Source organism: Gordionus sp. m RMFG-2023, chromosome 2 (genome assembly GCF_954871325.1).
Source record: "Gordionus sp. m RMFG-2023 chromosome 2, tfGorSpeb1-WG-v2, whole genome shotgun sequence".
Lineage (NCBI taxonomy): Eukaryota > Metazoa > Nematomorpha > Gordioida > Chordodea > Parachordodidae > Gordionus > Gordionus sp. m RMFG-2023.
This window is the reverse complement of record NC_088776.1, coordinates 23,822,015-23,845,619: the sequence shown is the minus strand read 5'-3', so window position 1 is coordinate 23,845,619 and position 23,605 is coordinate 23,822,015. Positions and strand designations below refer to the sequence as shown.

Sequence of the window (23,605 nt, the reverse complement as noted above, 5' to 3'; positions counted from 1 at the left end):
ATGTCATAACAGCTCATGCAGATCTTAACTTTCTATTACCCATAAAGATGGCTTATGACGATGACTTTTTAAATTGGATACACCTAATTAGCTTATGAACAATAAACTTGATATTTATAGTAATAAGAGTTACTTGACAAATTGATATGGCCAATAAAAACTTTCATAAATCAGATTAATAGAGTATTCTTAAATGTAGTGGGTGAAGGAATATCAATATACCTTTATATTTATTACACAATATTAAATATTTTATAATCACGTATAATATAAAGTAGGACTAAAAAATTTATGTGACATAAATGTTTTTAATCATATATATCATAAGACGGGTGGGGGTTTATACATATAATCAGGATAGTAATTGTAAAAAAATATAAGATTAAATAATAATATTATATGGATTTTTCCTACAATAAATAATGATTGATAGATAAGATACAATATTGCAAAAGTAATAAACGTATAAAGAAATAAGGCGAACGATGTTGATTCATGCCAAATAAAAAATTTAAGTATAAAATTATATTAATAATTTTTTTTGAAACAATATACATGATTGCAAAATTTCTAGACTAAAAATTTTAATTCAGCAAAAGAAAATTTATTTAAAATGATTTTAAAAAAAAATGTACCAACAGAAAAAAAATACCCTCATAATTTATGTCTCAGCAAACCATTTTATAAAAAAAATAAGTAATTTTGATTTTTTAATCAACAAGACCTGCCTTTTGTAAATTAAAGAAAAATGAGATAAAAACGTTATTATATTAAAATTTTGAATTAAATGATAAAGCTTTCAGGAATTTTCGTTCTTCAAATACCTCTTTGCGCGGCATTATCCTGAGTAATATATTTTTTAAATATTAAAATGAAAAAAATACTCAAGCTATTCAATGAACATCTGAAAAAATTCCTAAAATTTAGAAATATATATTAGTAGGGAATCGCTCACCATCTTCATTATATTTAAAAAAAGTTGGTTTGTATCAAAATTTTAAAGGTCCAATTGGGTTTTGATTTTCTAAAAGAAAAAGTGCCCAACTTTCTAAAAATGGTCTAAATTGATATCGTTTTAACACTTTTCAGTGATAATGGGAAAAATAACGCGAATATTAGATTGGCAGATATTTTTGACACTTATTAAACCAACCTAAATTATAAATACAAAAAATTTGATGATTTAATTTAAAATAAAATTTTTGTAAAGAATAAAGATAAGGTAAAATTTCTCTAAATACAATATTTTTATTATAAAAATATATTTAAAACTTATAATAATCAACAAATATACTAGTTAAACTTGTTATCAAAATTAACATATTATCAAAATCCAAAATTAAAATTGGCGCTTTTACTTCCAAAAAAATACATAAAACCTTTCATAAAGGAGGTTACTGAAAAATCTAGGTCAAAATATCGGCATTTTTTTTTGTATTTAAAAATCACTGAAGTGTTACTTTGCACTAGTATAATATTAAAAGGACAAGATTGGGTATAAAAGGTTAGGATATGGAAAATATATATACTTTTTAGTGTGCATTAATAATTTACTTGGGTAAATTTTTCTTCGTCGGTCATAAACAAACGGCTCAATTCCTCGGAAGTTTTGTTTTTAGTCTCTGGCAAAAATTTGTAAGTGTACAACCAGAAAAAGACGAGTAAAACAGTAAAAACCAAAAACACGTAATTATGCAGATATTTCTGTTTTTTTTTAAAATTCAATATATAAATGAAATTGTTATTACACTTAAACTCTAATTAGACACCATTTTATTGATTTTGTTGTAATGCAAATAAAAAATATTTTGCTTTAGCATAACTAATTTAAAAGAAATTAGGCATTCCCGATATTCATAAATATATATTGTGAGTTATCATTATGTAAATCAGCACTATAATTATGTTAAAAAATTGATCAGGACTACAAAATATTTAATTCAAGTAGTAAAAAAACATTATGTGCTTATACAGATATTAAATGTTTTTTACGTGAGCCACAGGAAATAGCAGACCAACTAAAAAGTTTCCAAACCAATTGAATATAACCGATATACTCATTGCCTTAGGTCTGGGTGCTTGAGTAAAGAGCTCGGCCGAGATGAACCACGCAATGACACCTGATTTATATGTTTATATAGAATTTAATTTAAATAATTAAATGAATATGTTATCCAACCAATAAATATCATAACAAAACAAAAGTTTAGACTCCGCCCGGATACTGACCGACAAGAGCTTAGAATTTATAACTTTTAAATAGGAATCGAGAGTAATTTTTTTTTTATAAAATCAAAAGCATAATCTAAAATAATTTCTGCCAAGTTAATTTTAATCTTTATGTATTAAACCAATATCAATCCATTTTAATAACCAAGAGCAAAACAAAAGAAGTGTGAAATAATAAGTGTATGGATTAATGGTAAAGTAACATTTAAACCATGTATCGAAATTAAATTTCCTTTGAGCGACTTTTATGTGGATTGTAATTATAGAGCATAAACCTGCAGAAATGCCTATTTTCAAGCTCGGCTTGTGTTAAAAAAAATAGAATATCCTTAGGCCTTAGTTGGTTTAAAATAATTTTTTCTGCATTTTGTAAATAGTTTCAAGGGTAAATAAAAAAAAAGTCTCATATTTTCAAATGAGAATAATATTACATCAAAAGGTATATTTTTTTTAAATAAGGGAATTTTAAAGGAATTAATGGTTAATGTATCTGTGGAATAGATAATATTTTTTGAGACTTAAAGATGCTTTCTTTTTATATGATTTGACATTTTCCCTCTTAGTATAAAAATTTTTAATAATCATTACAAATCTGCAACAGGGGGAAAAGTTTTTATTTAAAAATAATACCAGGTCCAATGGCGAAAAAGCATACAAACACAATTACGAGAGCCACAGAGAAGTAAGACGCATTAGGATGGACTTTGGTTTGATTGGCTCTGTATTTGGATCCTAGAACCAAGGTAATAGTAAGTAAAATGCTGCAAAGCCACATGCCGGCTAGTCCCAAAAGATACAAGGTACGTCGGCCGGCTTTCTCGATAATGGCCATTGACAGAAGGGTCATAAGTACATTGATGGCTCCCATACCGCAAGTCGCGTAAACGGCATGGTCGTTACGCAGACCTGCACTTATAAAGATGCCCGTTGAAAAAAACATAGCCTTTTTATTGTTTATTTTATTCAGGGAAACGAAAAAGATAACATATTTAGAGCATTTATACAAAATGGATTGGCAATTTTAAAGGAATTGCGATTTATTGGATTATGAAAATCACTCTTTTTTAAAAAGAAGTATTGTATTTATTTGAATCCATTATATTTTTACAGCATTAATTCCACTAAGTTGCTGTGAAATGTGAGTTTCAGATGCGATAATGAGTGGCTTGCGATAAACTGGTTTTGTAAACATATCTTTCCAGGTAACTGGCGGAAGACGTTTCTGCTCCTCGGCTTCACTCTTCATCTGATCAATCTCGTCCGTAACGTCGTTAGTTTTACGGAGCTTGGAAAGAGCTATTTATTTTATCAATGAGTTTAAATTTTGGATTATTTTATTTTTCTTGAAATCGTATACTAAATAAAAATTAGAAGCTTCTGTTTATAATTTTCAAACATCAATAATACACATTCAAAAATAAAACTGTTCATTAACTCACCATATCTTGCTCTTATTTCGTCATTCTTGCTAATAAGCAAATATCGCGGACTTTCGGGCATAAGAGGCAACAGTAAGCATTGAATAGCCGCCGGAATCGCGGTAAAAGCTTTACAGATTATAATTTTTTAAGAAAATTAAGATAATATATAAAACAAAATAATAAAAATTTATTAAAATAACCTATTAAATATAAAAAAAGAAGCAAAAATATTTTCCAAATAATATAAATATAGTCAAAAATACTTACCCAAAAGTATGGGCCAATGGTAAACGTTACCCAAAAGTTGGGGCAATCCCAATATTTGTGAAAACAGAATGGATATAGTAATTGCTAACTGATGGACAGCCCCGGTGGCTCCTCTTAAGGATACAGGAGATATTTCTGCTAAGTACATAGGGACCGCGCCAGATGTCACACCTGAAAATCATAATTAAAAGTATAAATAATATAGCTACCTCAGAGTATCCTTTCTTAAGTTGAATAAAAATAATATACAACGTTCCATTAACATAAGTCGAATAATAATACCCCGTGTTCCATGTAATGTGAATTCTCCAGATATAATTTTAGAAATTTTACTTAATTTAAATTATCATATATTTTATTTGAATTTAAGAGTATCGCCATCAATGATGTCAACTATATTTCTCTTTATTATTTTTATTCCTATAACATAAATTAACCATCAATTTTACAATAAATATTGAATGATCTTTTTACAATTTCTTTTTATGTAATAATAATAACCGAAATAGCTCTTTCGAAGTTAACATCTGTTTAAAAAACTTATTTACATTACGAGAATATAACAGAACTATTTGATATCGTTGGAGGGGAAAAATAAAACAAAGATTTCAGAGACCTTAGTAGGTCAAAATTTTAGCCCCCCCCCCAGATTTGATACTTATTTTTTATCATTTTACGGTCTGTCCTAAAATTTTTAAAATTGTTTTAAAAGTAAATTGAAAAGATGAGTAGTAAATGAATAGCTCAACAGTATAATTTTCAAACTAATTAATATAATTTAAATTCATTTTAATAAATCGGCCTGGCCCAGATTTTTAATCATCATTTTAATTTTTTAAAATTCTAAAGCCAAGCGCGGATTATTAAATTATATTAAATTTCGGCTATTCCGGGCCAGGTTTTCTGTTATTTATATCTGTTTATAAAAAAAATATAAGTTAAAATTAAAGATATCGGCAGATACCTTATATTGATGCATCTTTGATTATATCTCATTTAAAAAATATAATTGTTTAGGTTATAATAAGGTTTTATTGTAGTTTGAGTAATGGACTTAGCATATCTATATTTGTGTAATTTTAAGAAAATTTTTAAACTTAACGAAAAAAATTAAATTGTATAGTGATCCAAAGCACTAAAACGATAGGTTGAATTCAGATAAAAAAAATTAGCGTTCAATTTCGATTAGTAAAAGGGGTTCGGTTTAAACCTTTAAAAACCTGTTCAAACTATTCGCATAATAAATGTTATCTTTAAAACTTATACATTAGGTCTTACGAATATGAAGAATAAATTATGATTAAAAAAATATAAATCGTGATACATGATATCACATATGCCCTCTGACTTTGAATAAACAACAGAGCTACGCTAGGTTTTCCTCATTTCCATCTAATTGGAATAGAAGTTAATTAGGGTGCAAAGATAAAAAAATATGAGGAGCCCTCTACACGTTACTTGTACGCGCAACATTTCGAAAAATGTTACAGACGTTCATAGGCTTTAAGAAAAAGAGCGGGACAGAAAAAAGAGCATATGCCAAAGAACTGCAGTATAAGTTAATTACTTTAAAGGTGGGTTGTGGCTGATTTTAAATTTAAGTTTTTTAGTTAAAGCCGTGAATCATATCATTATCAAAAATTAAATTATAAATTTAAGTACATACCATTTGAATTTTGTCCTGATCTAATAGCGGCACATACTATGGTTTAGAAAATATTAAAGAGATTAACAATATATATTTCAAGCTCAAAAATTTTTCATTTAAAATATCTATTCTTAATCCGGAAAAATTTTACGATGGAATTTTTACAATTATTTAATTTGATAAGTTGTTTCATGTTTAAGTTTAGCTCCATCACATCTTTTAGAGTTTTATAATACCATAAAGATTTATATTTTGTATATTCTTTCTTATTATAAGTGTAGAGCCATGTAATGGCATAGTGGACTAGATTATGGTCCGAGTTCCTTATCATGTGAGCTAGGAATTGGATATGACGTTTCTTTAAGATAATATGAATTGGGGTATGTTTTGATATTCTCCATAGATTATTATTTGATATCACTTTTGGGTAAAAATGCCATTTATAGTTGGATTATATGAATTATTGCAATCTTCTATTCTCTGTTTTATTGATTTCCCATAATCCCCACCAAATAGCAATATAGGGATTATAGTAGAGTTAAAAATTCTGAGTCTGGTGTACACGGAAATCTCTTTGGTTTTTCAAATTTTCATATATTATAAAAAGCCCCTCTCGCTTTTTGTATTCTTATTTTCAACTCTTCCTTAAAGCAACTCCTATTGTCAAGCATGACGCCTAAATATTTTATTTTGTCTACTATCTTAATCACATTTCCACCAATTGTAAAATTTAAATTTTGGGCTGTATTTGGGGAAGGGAGAATGAAAGTTATATTATAATTAATTTTTAGTCCCATTCTCAGACTTAGGGTTTCTAATAAGTGTAGCAAATTTTTCGTTTCTTCGATACTTGTAGACACTACGGCGATGTCATCGGCATATATTATCCGATTTTCCAAACGTATCGTAACATTAGAACCCATATCAATTAGATTCGCGGCTCCCAGGGCTTCTTTTATGATTTTATAAATTATGATATTGAACAAGAGAGGTGAGAGTGTACATCCTTGTTTCACGCCCTTTTTTATTCTGAAAGTTGGGGGGATACCTTATTTTTAATTTTGAAAAGCAGATAGATTAGAATAGTGGTTTTTTAGGATATAGATAATATTAGGTTCAATCCCATATTCCGTAAGTGTCCTCCATAGCGCATCGTGGTTTACGTTATCGAATGCCCTACTGAAATCTACAAAAGTGAAGTCCAGCATTTTTGTATCATTATTTTTAATGCAAGAATTGGTTCCAGAATATTTTTGTTGGGTCTGTAAGCACAAATATATTTTGGGAGTAAGTTTGGTACGGATGACGTTTTTTAGCAGACCAAGAAGATCTTAGATACGGTCACAGGGGTTTTACCACTTTCCCAGATTTTATTAAAGAGATAGTAGAATGGAGGATTTATTTTATCAAGCCCAGGAGCTTCATTATTGCGCAATTATTTAATTACTTTTTCAATTTCATCTATGGAAAAACCCGACGGGCGCGGAACTGAGTGCTCGTTTGTGTTTGTTGGGAAGAAAGCTTTCCTTGAATCGTAAACTATCATGTAGTAGTCCAGCCATAGTGTTGCTCCTCTTAGTCCGAGATTAGTTTTCCATTCGCTAAAACTAAAGAGGGGAGCTGTGAGGTTTACAGAAATATTTTAATGTTTTATAAGAGTCATAGGTTCTATTTTCTTTCATATCTTAATCAATTTCGAAGGCTTTTCTTGCAATATATATTCTTCTATCACTCCTCAACAGTTTTTTTATATCTTTCCATAATTCCTTGTTATTGATACCTTCTCTAAGCTGACTAATTTTTACTAAGGTCTCATTTGATAACCATTCTTTCCTTGAATAGATATTTATATTTGGTAGCGTGTTATAAGATTCTGTAATATTTTTTTTAAAAAGGCTCCAGCATACATCCACATTTCCATTCAAGGTCATATTTAGAAAATTATCTCTTCTCCTGACAAGCATTTGATCAAATTTGTGCTTTAATTTGTTTTCGAGAGAGGAAGGGTTTAAAAAATTTTGCCCTGTGTCCAGATGTATTTAGACTAATCCCATTGTGGTATCCCTATATATTTTTTACAGTCATTTTAGCTACAACCATTCTGTGATTTGAGTTTAATATTAGTAGACACTTAGACGACATCAAACCATTCGTGAATATTGGATATGAAGAAATCTATTTGTAAACTTTTACAAAAATATATGTGTTTATCCCTCGATGGTAGAAGAAAGTATTTTCGATTTTGAAGTTCTTGTTTTTGCAAAAATCGAGCAGTTTTCTACTATCTTTATTATTGGATTGTATAGTCGCATTTCCGATAATATTATTATTAATATATTTTAAAATTTTGCCGATTTTCAGATTAAGGTCTCCTAGTATAATAATATTATATCTTGATGGCAGAGAATCAATCAAGGTAGTTATTGTGTCAATAAAGCCCAGTCTATCATTCCTCCTTGGTGCGGCGTACAAATTTACAATTATCGTAGGTTTAAATTTTGTATTCAGATAGAGGAGACCCCATCTTTCCGACATGGGTACAAAAACCACGATGCCCTATGGAGGACACTTTCGGAATGCTGGATTGAATGTTATCTACATCCTAAATCACTATTCTAATTTATCCGCTTGTTTTAAAATTAATAATAAGATATCCCCCTCTTTCAGAATAAAAAAAGGTGTGAAACAAGGATGCACACTTTCACCTTTCTTGTTCAATATCATAAGTATAAAATCATAAAAGAAGCCCTGGGAGCTGCAAATCTAATGGATATGGGTTCCAATGTTACGATAAGTGTGGAAAATCGGATATCTTATGCTGATGATATCGCCATAGCAAGTGTTGAAGAAACAAAAAATTTACTATACTTATTAGAAACCTTAAGTCTGAGATTGGGTCTAAAAATTAACTTTAATAAAACTTTCATTCTTCCTTCCCCAAATGCAGCCCAAAATTTAAATTTTACAATTGGAGGAAATGTGATTTAGATAGTAGACAAAATAAAATATTTAGGCGTTATGTTTGACAATAGAGGATGCTGTAAAGAGTTGAAAATTAGAATACAAAAAGTAAATATATGTAAATTTGGAAAATGAAAGAGATTACTGTATACACCAGACTATGAATTTTCAACTCTACTATAATTCCTATATTATTATTTGGTGGGGACTTATGGGAAATTAATAAAACAAAAAATAAAAGATTACAATCATTCATAAATAACTGCCTCCGAACTAAAAATGGCATCTTTTACCCAAAAGTAATATCAAATAATAATTTATGGAGAATATCAAAACATACTCCAATTCATATTACATTAAAGAAACGTCGTATTCAATTCCAAGCTCACATCATAAGGGACTCGGACCATAATCTAGTTCACGATGCCATTACATGGCTCTACACTTATAATAGAAAAGAATACACAAAATATAAATCTTTATGGTAATATAAAACTATAAAAGATGTAATGGAACCAAACTTAAATAAACAATTTATCAAGTTAAACAACTGTAAAAATTCCATCAAGAAACTCTTCAGAATTAAAGATATATATTTTAAATGAAAAATATCTGGGCTTGATTAAAATTTATAACGTTAATCTCAGCTAGCATTTTCTAAACCTTTTCAGGACAAAAAGAAATGGAATTGGTATGCTCTTTAAATTTTTTTTTGTGATAGTATGAATTCACGGCTTTAATTAAAAAAAAAATTAAATTTAAAATCAGCCACAACCCACCTTTAAAGTAACTAACTTATACTGCAGTTCTTGGGCATAGGCTCTTTTCTGCCCTGCTCTTTTTCTTAAAGCCTGACGTCTGTAACATTTTTCGAAATGTTGCGCGTACAAGTACGTGCGGCTTGCCCACAAACGTGTAGAAGGTTCCTCATATTTTTTTAAACTTTGCACCCTAATTAACTTCTATTCCAATTAGATGGAAATGTAGAAAACCTAGCGTAGCTCTGTTTATTCAAAGTCAGAGGGCATATGCTATATATCACGTATCTGTAAAAATGTATAAACATTAGCCCCCTTAAAATTTATATTCAGATGCAGCTACAAGGTATCCTTTAATTCTATATTGTATAATCAAATTCGAATACGAATTATTATAAAAAGGATTGATGAATAATATATTTAAATTATATTAATTCTAGAAATATACGCATATTCGTTAATGCGGTAAAGTACATTGTGTTATTTGATGCAAAGGAACGTCATTCGTTACCTTCTTCTATAGGTAACGAGTAACGGTAATGCGTTTCTTTTTTTGAGTAACGGTAATTCAGAACGTTACTTCAAATTTTTCTTAAAGAATATGGAAAAAACATATTTTATTGTAATATAAAATTACTTTTATTTATTTTATAAATAATTTAAGCCGAGTTTTTAATTCACATCAACCAACAATCAAATTTTCAGTCAAGATTGTTAATCTGATTAATATCGAATCAATCAATGTGTGTAAATTTATATTCTTATTAATATTTTAATTTATTTTATAAAGAATATTATGTCAATTGTACAATTTCTTCAGAAGAAGATGAGTCAAGCCAGCCTTGGCTCCAATATGAAACATTTTTTACACCAATAAAGAAAACTAAGACACTTTGTAAGTGTAAATTGTATCCCAACTCAAATATTTTAACCTAAATTGTGGAATAAACATGGGCATCCTTTAAACTGTGCAGCCATTTTTAAGGAAAAAAATGAAATATCTGATTAAACTGGTTATAACAAGATGGGACTCTTTCTATAACTCCGTGAAATTTATAGTCTTATTAAGGAGAATGGCCATAAATTTGACGAATCCAAATTAAAGAGATTTTCAGATAATGACAAGTCGTTCATAGATGAATATTGTATGGTTATATATATGATTTTATAGGTTGGATACGGCTCTTTCGATTATAAAGAGAGAAAAAATGGGAAATCTCATTCCCACATATTAAAAAAATGACTTTAAATAATTTCATTTTGTAAGCCACTTATTAATGCAATTCTGCAAGAAAGACAAAAGGTATACAGTTGAACATTGTCCAATTTATATTTTGATAATATTTTACTTCAATTTAATATTCACCAGCTATTTAAATCAGATTGGCCCTGGTAAAACTAGATGTTAGCGAAGGAAGGAAGCTTGAACTTATTTCCTGTTTGAGAAAAGATCTTGAAAAGGCAGACTTGATTTATTTCAAAAAAAACATTGGATGAAGATATGAATGAAGATGCTTTTTTCAAAATAAGGTTATTTTTTAATCTTTAATAAATCCCACTACAATTTTTAATTATACAATACAACCCTCCCATCCTCTGAGCAAGTTGAATTAGCACAGTGAAAGCTGTGTTGAGCACTAAGCACTCTTGTTTATCGGATCAAAATTTAAGAAATATATTATTTTTTGCATAAACCCGTTACTGAATAGCTGGTAACGCGCGTTCCCTTTTCACAAGATAACGAGTAACGCCTTCCTCTTTTCCAAGCGTAACGAGTAACGCGTTTCTTTTTTGAATTAACGTTTACAGCATTCATATTTGTAATTAATTCTTTTTAAATTAAGCCACTCATAGTGATAGTGACATTTTAAAAATTTTCTAAAAACAAATAAAAAGATTTAGGAGAGGAAATAATAGGGTTCTTTTACATCTTGGGAGCATCTATTTTATAGGCACAAATATGATTTCTAATAGAAGAAACAATTAGGGAAAATGTATGCCGAAAAGAATGGGGGTTTTTTTATATATAAAATTAAAGAATTTTTTGTTATGTTCTTGTGTAACACGAAAAATTAGTTTAAAAAAAATACTACTCATATTACGAATAATACAAGTATTCGGTTCATACATAAACAAATAGAATATTACATTATTCGATTCGATTTTCTGGAGGCCTATAAGACAATTAACGTTTATTTTATTATAAACGCACATGCAAATATAACGAAAACCTAATTTATAAATTATAACAAATAAACTTTTGTATTAAAAAAATCTAAATTATATCTATAAGTAGAAAAAAAATGTTCGAGATTTAAGGAAAATTTCTATAAGTTAACTTGAGTAACTGGTATCGTTAAATAGAATACAAAAAAAATATCGAAAACGGTGACTAATACTGATCAATCTAAATTGATTGATAATTATCATCAAAATATAGAAATGTTCAAACCGGTTTACACATATTTTTAAAGATTTGGCTTAGGTTCGGCTGGCTAAATTTTTGACGGTTCAGGTTTGATTTAAGTTCAGTAGCAATAACATATTAACGGTTCGGTATAAATTTCTTGTAGTAAGTATTATAATTAAGAAATCGATAACGTAACTTTAATTTAATAATAGGAGCAAAACTGTTTGTTTATTTTATGCGTAACTATATTTTAAAACAGTAGATTAAAACTAACCGCAATTGAATCCTATAATCAAACGTCCAATAATGATCATTTCATAGGAATGACCTGCCCTGGCACACCCCATTAATATAGCCGCCAAAAAAGCTGTACCATTGTTGAGCAATAAGCATCCTTTTCTAAAATATATTGGTAAAGAAATATGTAATTCTTAAAATAAATTGTTGTTTACTACCCACCTATTATTTATTTTTTAAAGTGTCAAGCGTGGATCGGCGATAAAAGTGAAAATTTGTCAATAATTAAGATTGAAAGTATAATTTTTATCATATAAAAGCTTTTTTTAAAATCTAAATCAAGACATGTGATAAGTATGAAACTTTGTGAATTGCTTTAAACTGTATTGATAGTTACCTCCCAAATCGATCGCAAAAATAACCAGATAGAAGACCGCCGATCATACCACTGATAGCAAATATGGATACCGTAATCCCCCATAAGATAGTTAAATGAGTAGATGACAAATTTCGGCCATGTCTATCTCGGTAAATCCCAGAGTACCATTCCCGTAAAATCTGTTTTATTGTGATTATTTTTATCGTAAATACTATAAATGTGTATATAAAAAATTTGCAAAATCTTAAGAACAAAATAGAGAAACTTGTAATGTTAAAATATATTCGATTTTGCTCATACCAATGGTTTGCCACTAATGATAAAATGCATTATGAAAAACGATATCAATTTCGATTTATATTTTTTTAACAGATAAAAATTTAAATACTGAGTCACATTTAAAAAAATAAAATAATTTACAGGTCGTTGGCTGAGGATTTAGAGTGTTCCCTGTCCATTTTTCAACTTAGATGAGAATTTAAAAAATATATTTGTTAGAAGACGTAGAAATTCTTTTAAATTATAGTGACATGTATGCAATTTTATTAGTTATCTCTAGAGGTAAGCAAGTCACGTATTTCAAGATCCAGCTCGGATTTGTAATTTTTTTAAATTTAAAACCCCTCTATCCTCTACCAAGTATGCCCCATTTAGTTTGGACTTTTATGTCCCCATTCTTTTAAATTTGTTTTTATTTTTTAAAAGGTGGAGATAGGTGTTATATCTTTTTCAGATTTTTCTTATGTATCCTACTGAAAGCCTCGAATTTTCTTCCTTTATATATTTTTTTAGTATAAATTAATTATAAAATAAAAAGAATCGGATGCTCCAAAAAATTTTACTATCTCCAGTGACCCCAAGGAGAACTATTACCATAGGCAGAGAATATCTCTTGAAATATGCATATAAATCCAAGGATTAATACCACCCTTATATTATAATTGTAAAATTTTTAGAAAAAAAATCGTTGAATTGACAAATCAATGAAAAAACTTACAAGTTCCGGCGCATTGACAACTCCTATACTGTACCCGAATTGAAAAGAACTTAAAGCTATGACGGCCACCGAAACGGCTAACATAGTTGTCATCCCCTGTTACATAAAAATAAGTAAAATTTATTAATTAATGAAAAAACCAAATTGTATATAAATAAGCATCGATTCTCAATAAAAAACATTTTAGATTGATCTTTACAACTGAACGAAATGAAGATTGGATGAATAATGGTTATAAATTATAACATTCTTGTCTGCCATAAGATATATACTGCTCTATATTATATAAATTTTTAAAAATACTTTCTTGTTAGGTTTTTAAGCTTTTTTTATTTTTAGTTATAAAATTATTGGGTGACAAATTTAAAAAAAGTTGGGGATTTTAAAATTAATTTGTCCGACCAAAGAAGAAATTTAAGAAAATTACTAAATTCATGAAAAACAAATATTTCAAGGAAAGCGAAAAGTATATCGGGCCTATTCTTGTCCAACTGATCCAGTCCTTAATCCCCTCCCCCCCCCCCAAATCCAAGTCTGAACTACCGAATTGGTCTGAATTTATTTTAAGAAGAGGTCTATACTAAATTTTTTTATTAAATTAAAACGTTGAAAAAGTGAGATATTTCAATGAAAAATTTATAAAATCTTTAAAAAGAAAAAAATTGGGGCTATCCTTAAAAAATTTGTAAAAACATCAGGACATAATAATTTAAATTTTCTAGAGGTCCAAGTACGAGAGAATGATATGTCTGTCTTAAATTGGATTCAGAAAGATCCATGTTAGGCTCTAGTGGAAAGATTATAAAATGAAAATTTTGTTATTCGTCAGAATATTAATAAACAACAGGGAAATAAATTTAAAAATTTTGCCGAGGTCCGAGTAGGATCTAAACTAATATTTCATAACCATGTCAGACTCGATTGAGTTCGAGAGAATGGAAGAGTTTCGATTCTTGCAAGGCTCTACTATCGATCAGAGTCGGGTATATAGGCCGGGATTTTAATTTTTTTAATATACCCGGGCCTATAATTTTTTTTGGAAAATACCCGAGCCGGGCAGGGCCTAAATTTTTTTATAATAAAATACCAGGCCTGGCTGTGTAAATTGTACCTCTGCAGGTCGCTGATATATATATGTACAATAAAAAAAATTCACCAGATTAATAATCAATTATAATTTGCCATAGATATCAATGGATCAATATTTTAAAAAAAGGCGCAAACGTAAATTTTCGCCTTTTATTTTATTAGTCTCAAGAAATTTTAATAACTACACACATATAAAATATCGATTTATTCATTAATTCAAGAAGAAATTGTAGTTTTTCAACAATTCTCTATAGTCTATACTTTGTAATTTATAAAATATCAAAAATCTGAAGATTATTTGTTTAATTAAATTAAAATATGAATTGTTAAATTTATTATTTGCTTTCGATTCGAATTATTCGTTCTTTTTAAAATAATTCATATACGAAAATATACTTAATTATTAGAATATGAAGGAATTATCGAATCTGTTTAAATTCACAACAATTAACCATCGTTGAAGGCGGGGCGAAATCATCAATTCATATAATAATTTTTTTATAAGTTTAAACTTGGTGGAAGATAATCTTACTGCAGATATTAAGGAGAATAAAGGAGAAACTGACAAGATTGATAAAGCAGCTAAGTAAGGATATGCCGATAGATTGAGAAATGATTCAAAAACATTCATTATATAAAAAGCAAGTTCAACAGGCGAGAATGGAGGCCAGAAGAGCAGATACTTATAAAATGCACAAACGAGATCTATCCATGATAGATAGGTGCCTCATGCTGGTTTGCGGGTGGCCATGCCAGTCTGGAAATAGTTAACATGAAACATGGGATCAGGGAGTGATTAAAAAGAGAAATTAAGCAGAAGTAGCCAAAATGCCTAGAGCAAGAAAGAAAAGATGATCTAATAATTTTTTTTCAGGTATACATAGGTTCAACTTAAAATAAACGTTTTTAAAAAATTGACTAAATCGAGCGGTTAACATAACTAGCTAAATGTGATTCGTTAAATATTTTAAAATACTTTTCTTGTTGCAGATAATATAACAAAAAATAGTGTAAAATTTTTAACTTTTTTTTACATTTACAACAAATAAATTGTATTTAAGTTCCTTTCATTAATTTATTATGAAATTATTTATAAAATAAATTATTTTTATAGAATTATATACACAACCATAAAATAACCCAAAATATTCAAAAATATCGGATCGATATTTTTGAAAAGGTTAAATATAGGTGCCGATCCGATATGATATTTAATATCGGCACAGCCCTACTATTTTTTTCGAAAAATTGTATTTTCGAATTAAAAATTTATTTGTTGAAGGACGTAAAAAAGACACACCTCCACGTGAAAAAAGGTATTGACATGCCGTTTCTGAATTTTTTTAACGATGCATGGCATGATGCATCAAAAATAATGGGGGTGGGGGGTTAGAAAATTAGTACTATGTATTTGTTAAATAAAATTATTTATATATAGTATAATCAATAATTTTGTTGTGATTTTGTAAAGAATTAATTGGTTAATTAAATATATTTTATCACTATTAAAAGCTATTGGTGGGTTATCTGCGACAGGAATTTTGGTTCGAAAATATATAAAGCTATTAGAAATAACAATTAAATAAGAACGATCACATTGGGATGGAATGATTTAAATGGTAATCGAAAGCTATAGATAAATTAAAAGCCATGCATGACTATATACCGTACCCGTAATATTTAAAAAAGAAGAATATTAAATATCGCAACTTTATTTATATCAGAGATCTGCAGGCCCGTTAGGCTTAAAGAATTATACTTTAAGTGTGAAAATTTTATAAAGCGTTCAATATTCATTTACTGCACTCATATTTTCAATAATCAAAAAATTATTCAAAAATAACGAAACCCTTTCTAAGTTGGGCTTGCAAAATGATTCAAAATAAAAATCTGGGCTGGGCTAAATTTATTTGAAATCCGTGTTTGAAAATATAAAATTTTTCAAATCTGGAACGGGCTAAAATTTTGACATCTGCAAGTCTCTGATTCAGTTATATGCTATATTAAAACTTAATAAGCTTATCTATTAGATAAATCAGAGACTTGTAAGCCGGGCCCGAAAAATCCGTAAAATCACACTAAGAAATTAAACTAGAACCGGGCCTAAAAAATTCAAACTATATCTATTATTTAGTTAGAAAATCATATACTGGAGCGATTAATATTCATTTACTCCTCGTATTTTCAATTTCCCTTTGAAACAATTTATAAAATGCAGCGAAAATGATCCAAAAAATAATTAAATATAAAAATCGGGACCGCATACAGAAAATAGCGGTTCGGATCTAAGAATTAAACAACATTTTATATGATTACGAATTTTCTTTTAAAACCGAAAACCATAAATTTCTTTTGGCAAAAATATTGCCCTGATAGGGTTTCGAATGTGAGTCAGCTGTAGTATATGCAAATATAAGTGTCTTAACTCTTAGACCCCCTAAAGGGTTAATAAAAAAAATAGCCATATTAAGCCTATAATATATGCGAAATTTAGTTATGGATTAAATTCACAATGCCGATTTATAAAATGTTGAAATATTATATAGACTAAATTACATTGAAAATATTTTTACCTTGATCATTTTATCGGTGTTGAGAATGTATCTGTCTTTAATTGATGATTAATTTTACAAATAACAAACTATGAAATTTTTAGGTTTAATAACATTATTATATGAATTTATATAGAGACAAATATTATTTGGCAAATACCCAATCAATTATATTCCAAATTTTTAAAAAAAATCATTTTATCAAAATTCAATGATGCTTATATATTTTTTTTCCCAAATCCACCCCCAGGTCAATGTATAAAATCCTAAATTTAATTTAATTCAAATATTATTTTATAAATTAGACTAAGAACATTTATTATGATAATGATTGGGGGGGGGGGGTATGCTAAATAATAAAAAAAGATGATTGATCATAAAATAATAATTATTGATTATGGAAATGAATCATCATTTATTATATTGTTAGTAGTACTGACACAACATAAATTATAAAATGGGGATAGAATTAGAACTAGAATTTTAATAATTGAAATTTTATAAAATTCATCTAAGCGCGGGTTTGTATTTTTTTAAACTCAACCCAGATGCAACGTTACATTCTTCAAGCAGATATTCTCCAAATCGTTACTATCATAATACTAAGAGTTTTCTTTTAACCAAATAATTCATTATATTTAGTAAACAGATAAAATTATTTTAGGCCCGTTTGTATTGTAACATCATACCATTCTACGGACCGCCCGGGCTTTGCAAACTAAAAAAAATCGGTCCAAGCTTGGGTCCTTTTTTTTTATTTTTAAGACCGTACCCGAAATTTTAATTTAAAAAAAAGTATATAACAAATGGATTTTTATATTAAATAGGAATCACTAATTGCTTTGTCAAGATATTCAAAATTAGAGAAATAAAAAAAATTTCGTACATTTCATTATGAAACGACAAAATGATATAATCATATTTTTTATACAATTAACATATGGATTTTTTCTATTTACAATACAAGAGATAAATACCCTGTTAGCGAAGATGACAACGATATGATTTTTTAAAAAAAATGAAGGTCAGCGAAAATAATTTTAAATTGAGCTTAAAATCTTCACATATTTACATTTTAAGGGCTGCGTAAAATATTTGGTTTACCGTCAAATGATTCAAAAATCGAATATAAACAAGAGCCCTATAAAGACCGATATGCCGCAAACTTTATATATCGAACCCGGTCAGTTTCGGACTAAATTTATTTCAGATCAGACAGGACTTAGGACCTCGACAAAATTTTGAATTTTTTTGTTTTCTTAATGTTTTATGAATATAATGTTTAAGAATAACCATAAAATTGTTTATCAGCCTTGGTCTGCAATTATTAAAAATAATGCTTTTTTTTATTGAGGTGCGAATAAAATATGCTAATATTTGCTACTCACGTCTGTTTATATTGTTTACAAAAATTTCGAAAATATGGCTTTTTTTAATCGCTAGCGAAGGCAACGGACCTTTATTCATATTATTATAAAATCAAGTTACAAAGTATAAAGACAATACCTAAAATCTAAATTATTTGTATTTCAAATATACTAAATAATATACAACAGTAATGCTACACCTCTTAATTGAAAAAGTTTATAAAAATTATTTTCTAGGAGCGATGTGGTCGTTAACATATAGCTCTAATTAGGATACAACCGCAGCCTAAGAACGAAAATAATTGATTCGATGAAAACGGTTAATTTTTGCTATATTTCAATCATTAGATTGAATATAATTATCAGATAGGATCTAACTCGATATAACTACAGGGGGTATTTATTGCCCTTAATTGAAAAAGTTAAAAAAATTTTGTTTGGATAAGTAGTCCTAATAAATTTCTTGAAACCTTAATTTGATCTAAATTTAATCAATAGCTTATGGGAGCTCAAAAATTTAGATATACAGGAGTGCTATGAACCCATTTTTACCCGTCCCTTCTGACGCCATTGGCAAAAACAATATTTAGTAAAATAAGTTACGAAAATTTGTTTAATATCCCGAGACGAGAAAGGATATCTGTTAGTAACTATAATCAGGGTTTAACAATAAAAAGTATTAGGTTACGACCAAACTTGTTTTCCTGTTTTTACTCTTAATGCATAAAAGATACATCATCTGTTATAATTTAATTATACTCTTTCAAATTTTTTACTAGTAAAACCTTAAGATAAAATAGCTATCTATTGAAAGCTTATTTTACTAAATAAGGATACTATTCAATTAATAGATTGGATTTTCCCTATTTATACCTAACCTAGACATGTTTAGACCAGTCTGAATCAAACCAAATTTGAAAAAAATCCGAGCTGGACCCGTACCGAAACTGAAGAAAAATTTGTCAAGTCCAGAACCCTCATTTTATTAAAGTGTTTTCTGATTTACAACTTAAGTTATGGTTATTTAATTTCTAAAGTTAAAAATGTAAATTTTATTTTCAAAACTTATGGTTCCATTTTGGAACTGGAGCCAAAATTTTAAATTATTTTGTTTTTCTAATCTAGAAAAAATTCGAATCTTTGAAAAAGGGGACAGACAGCCGAAACAAAAAAAGTCGAATCGAGCTTGACCTGAAAAGACAGGTCAGGTACAGGGCTTCAATTTCAATGTAGACTAAGTAAAAATAATTTGTACTCTATTTTAAATAACATTTACATTAAAAAACAAGTATTATAAAAAAATTTAAATATAGAGTCACAAAATTTCAAGGATTTGTTAAAGGGCTTGATTTTTAAAAACGGCTAACTGAATATTTTATAAAAAAAAATATTACGCCAGCCTGAAGATTTTGGTCATAAATAGCACAAAGGTTTGGACATCTATCAGTGTATCTCGATGCTAAGGCAATATTTTTTTGACTAAAATATTGAATTAGCCGTTTTTAAAAATCGGTTCAAATCGAAGTTTAACAACACTATGCATAATCGGATTGATGATATTGGCATTTACGAAAATATTTAGAAATTATAGGTATTGAAAAAGTAAAATTCTTGAAGTTGTAGTTTTCGATTTATGTGACTTGCATGTTAAATATCTAATTAATTAATTTCAATTTTACATTACTAAATTTTATATATAAGTATATTGCCACTAATTTTTTTTCCCAATATATATTAAATCGTCGATCAAAAAAAAGTAATAAAGAGAAATAATATTTTTTATAAAATAAAACAAAGGGACTCAATACTTTGGCCAAAAAAATATTGCCTGAACCTCAAAATTTCACTTATATGCCTAGACCTTTGTGTCTTCTATGAACAAAATCTTCAGGTTAACTTAATATTTTTTTGGATAAAATATTGAGTTAGCCATTTCTAAAAATCGGCTTAAAACGAGCCGATTAACAACACTACTCTTATCCCCAAAATTATGATAAAATACAAGGAATTACAAAAATAAATTAATCTATATGTAATTTTAAATATATAAAAATTTAAGAAAAAATATATCATTTATAAATATAACTTTTTATCAAAATACAATAGGTAGAAAATCTGCAATGACATTTCTAAAGGAAATAAGGAAAAAGATAAATCTATCTAACACTTAGCCAACACCAGCTTTACAATCAATTTAAATTCGAAATTATTTCAGCATATTCAAAACTAAACTCTTTTATTCTTAGCAGAATGACGTAAATAAATGCTTTTAGGTTTCCTAATCGGAGGCGAGGAGGCAGTAACCTTCTTCCTCCAATTCCTTCAACATTAAACTTAAGCCTTTTTTTTTATTTCTTGCTGACTTACAAACTTTTTTCCAATTATACCTAAAATAGTATAAAGCTCTTCGAGTATCTCCGATTTTAAAAATGATCAGCTCCTTGACGCCCATGAATACAATGTCCCTTTTAGAATAATTCTAAGCCACTCTCCCAATGAAATAGGGTGGAATTGTGGTTCTCTGTATAACAATTTGTTCGCCAAAATAACTGCCTAAGGAAACTTCGATCATATTATGAATAATTTTGGGAAGAATGTATTTCTAGCTCCTGAGTAGTGGAATGTCAATTCTTCTGAGCAGGCCCATTTATATTTTTTTCAAAAAATGGAATGCCCGTCTAATTTCTCATTCCGCTCAAATCATCTTTTACAAAAAGGTCAACTAAAAAAACAACTCTATATTTAGTCGGCAAAATATTGTGAAAAATAAAAAAAAATTACTAATATTTTTTTAAATGCAAATATTATATTTTTAAAAAATATCAAAAATTTTATTTAGACTTATAATTTTTCTGCTTTTTCAGAATCGTACTTGTTTCAATCCAATATTTTTTTCAGATTTTTGAAAGTGTGATAAAAGAACTCATATAGGCGCAGAGCTGATAAATGTCAGGATATTCATCTGTTGTTCAGGAAATCATAAAGGTTCGCTACACATAATAATTTAGCTATTGTAACCATTTTTTATTCATTTGTGTTTTAAATATTTTAAAAAAGGAACAAGGATATATAAAAATTTTTCCTGATTTATATTTGTTTTTAATTCCATATGGTCTCATTATGATCCCCATTGAATTTAAAATTGAACTAAAATGAGGTTTATGGAAGAAAATGAATGTATTTTTATTAGATTAAAATGACGCTACGCTCTCTTAAAGGTTAAGGCATAATATCAAAGCCTTGTTTATCGTAACCGCGAAAAGCTTTACTTCCCATCGTACTGCTTAAATTAGAAAAGAGATAATGTATGCGATCATTTAGGTATGAACAGAGTATTTAGCACCATCATTGCGGTTCTTATAAATGAGACCTAAGTTTACCAAGTTGAGGGAGCGTTTCACCAGGCTTTAATTGAACGAAAACGTTAATCATTTAAATTTATGTTTTTTTTTAAACATGCGATATTAATTATTATTTTTAAATGCAAATGTAAATGTAAAACCGTCTAATTATATATACCAAAAAATAACGGATAAAAAAAACAAAGATAAAAAATAAATATGCTATTTTATAAACTTTTTATATGAAAAAACCATACAAAGATCAATTTAGTTCAGACAGCTGATATAAAATAATGACGATGCACTGCCCACAAAAAAGTCGAGATTAGTTTAACAATAAACCCCTTTATGCGTAGTAGATATAGATATAAAGTGGCTAACAACCCAACTTGCCTTATACTTTTTATTTATGAATGAAAACGTCGAAAATAATATATATTGTATTATATACTCTTAAAAAATATAGATATTAAGGTCAAATAAAAATGAGCGTAAATCAAATGATATCATAAATTTTTAAAATGCGATGATAGATTTTGTTTTTTGAAATGCGATGATAGATTTTGTTTTTTATAAATCAATCCTATTTTTAGTACTTAAATAAATTTCCCGTATAAACGGGGGTGCGATTCCGGGCATGCATTTAAAAGTGAATTATAATTAAATATAAATTACATAATTTATGCTAGATATTATTACCCAATTCAAAAATTTATTGCAAATTATTTATATTGTACTTTAATGTTTTGCATAAGTATGACCAAATTCATATTTTAAGCAAGTTTATTCACAAATCTCATTTTAAGAATTTTATCCTTTTTTTATTAATTAAGTAAATTTGAGAGGTTTTAAAGGTCCACGAACACCCTAAGCCGTATAGTATAACAAATTGGAATCAAATACTTATAAATTTAAACCAGTTGGCGAAGCACCAAGATGATGGGTTTGGGTTAGGTAAAAATAACGTTTATGGTTGTGAAAAATATAATATCCGCTTGGTTTGGGCCTTTAAAACCCGGTTCAAACCTTTTAGCGTATAAGTGTAGTGTATTATAATTAGGTAAAAAGAAGTATATTTTTTGAAATTTTATCCTCTAAAACAATATTGAGCAGTATACAATTTAAATATTTTCAAGATTCTCTGTCACATTATCTCAAAAATTAGCATAATTAATTAAAAGTTATAAGAATCAAAACTCAGTATTAATTATATTTAATAGAAAATTATAATAGCAAAGCAAATAGTTCAATCTTTAAAAATATATTCATTATTTTTTACGTGAGCTTTAAGAGGCTTGACTTCTTTAACTTGATACCGCCTTTCCATTTCCTGAGGCGTTTCTTTAGTTATATCCATTTGATAATATATAGGAAATATTAAAAGTCAATAGTGACTTTCTAATTTTTAGAGAATTATTTAAAATGAGTTGAATTGACAAATGGAATATCAAGAATGATCAGGATTAAAAATTTTATATGGTAATGAAATTATGATTATACACTTTATTTATTTTTTTTTAAAAATGCAGTTTGTTTTTGAAAAAAAATCTATATATAAAATATCGTAATTCGATAGTGTATATAGTAAAAATTGTGTTTTCGTATTTATTGCGCGTTATATTTTCATTTTTATTTTATTCGCATGATTTATTTTATAATTATAAATATAAAAAATAATTATTTTATAATCACACAACACACGCTAACAACACAAACAAAGCATATTTAATAAATAATAGAGGTGCGGAAACAAATATTTATTATAACAAATATTTACTTTTCTTTTTGCTTATTAAATTACTATATAATATAAAAATGTGAATTAAAAAATGGTGGTTTTTTATTTATATTTATTTATTTAATTTTATTTAAAATCACGTATCTCACCATCCTATTCACTCCCACACTATTATTGGGTAATAAATTACGTAACCCAAATAATCAAATAA

At 27.9% G+C, this 23,605-nt stretch overlaps 1 protein-coding gene across 1 annotated transcript; it reads right to left on the bottom strand.

The window, feature by feature from the left end:
* Positions 1–211: 211 nt before the first annotated feature.
* LOC135925247 (solute carrier family 2, facilitated glucose transporter member 1-like) lies at positions 212–23,186 on the bottom strand. The gene is made up of 11 exons (XM_065460473.1): positions 22,936–23,186; positions 13,308–13,403; positions 12,329–12,489; positions 11,969–12,093; positions 3,918–4,088; positions 3,669–3,776; positions 3,338–3,525; positions 2,860–3,172; positions 1,993–2,120; positions 1,555–1,704; positions 212–843 (listed from the first exon to the last, which is right to left on the bottom strand). The coding sequence occupies exons 1-11, from the start codon at positions 23,011–23,013 to the stop codon at positions 817–819; spliced, it is 1,545 nt and encodes a 514-aa protein (XP_065316545.1). The 5' UTR covers positions 23,014–23,186; the 3' UTR covers positions 212–816.
* Positions 23,187–23,605: the final 419 nt, after the last annotated feature.

What these genes read in the sequence shown, in the direction of transcription:
- LOC135925247 (XM_065460473.1), bottom strand. Translation starts at nt 23,013, where the DNA reads ATGGATATAACTAAAGAAACGCCTCAGGAAATGGAAAGGCGGTATCAA. An exon ending in TCAAGCCTCTTAAAGCTCAC is followed by an intron (nt 13,404 to 22,935) that starts GTAAAAAATAAT and finishes TTTATGTAACAG; the next exon opens with GGGATGACAACTATGTTAGC. An exon ending in CCATTGGCCCATACTTTTGG is followed by an intron (nt 3,777 to 3,917) that starts GTAAGTATTTTT and finishes TAATCTGTAAAG; the next exon opens with CTTTTACCGCGATTCCGGCG.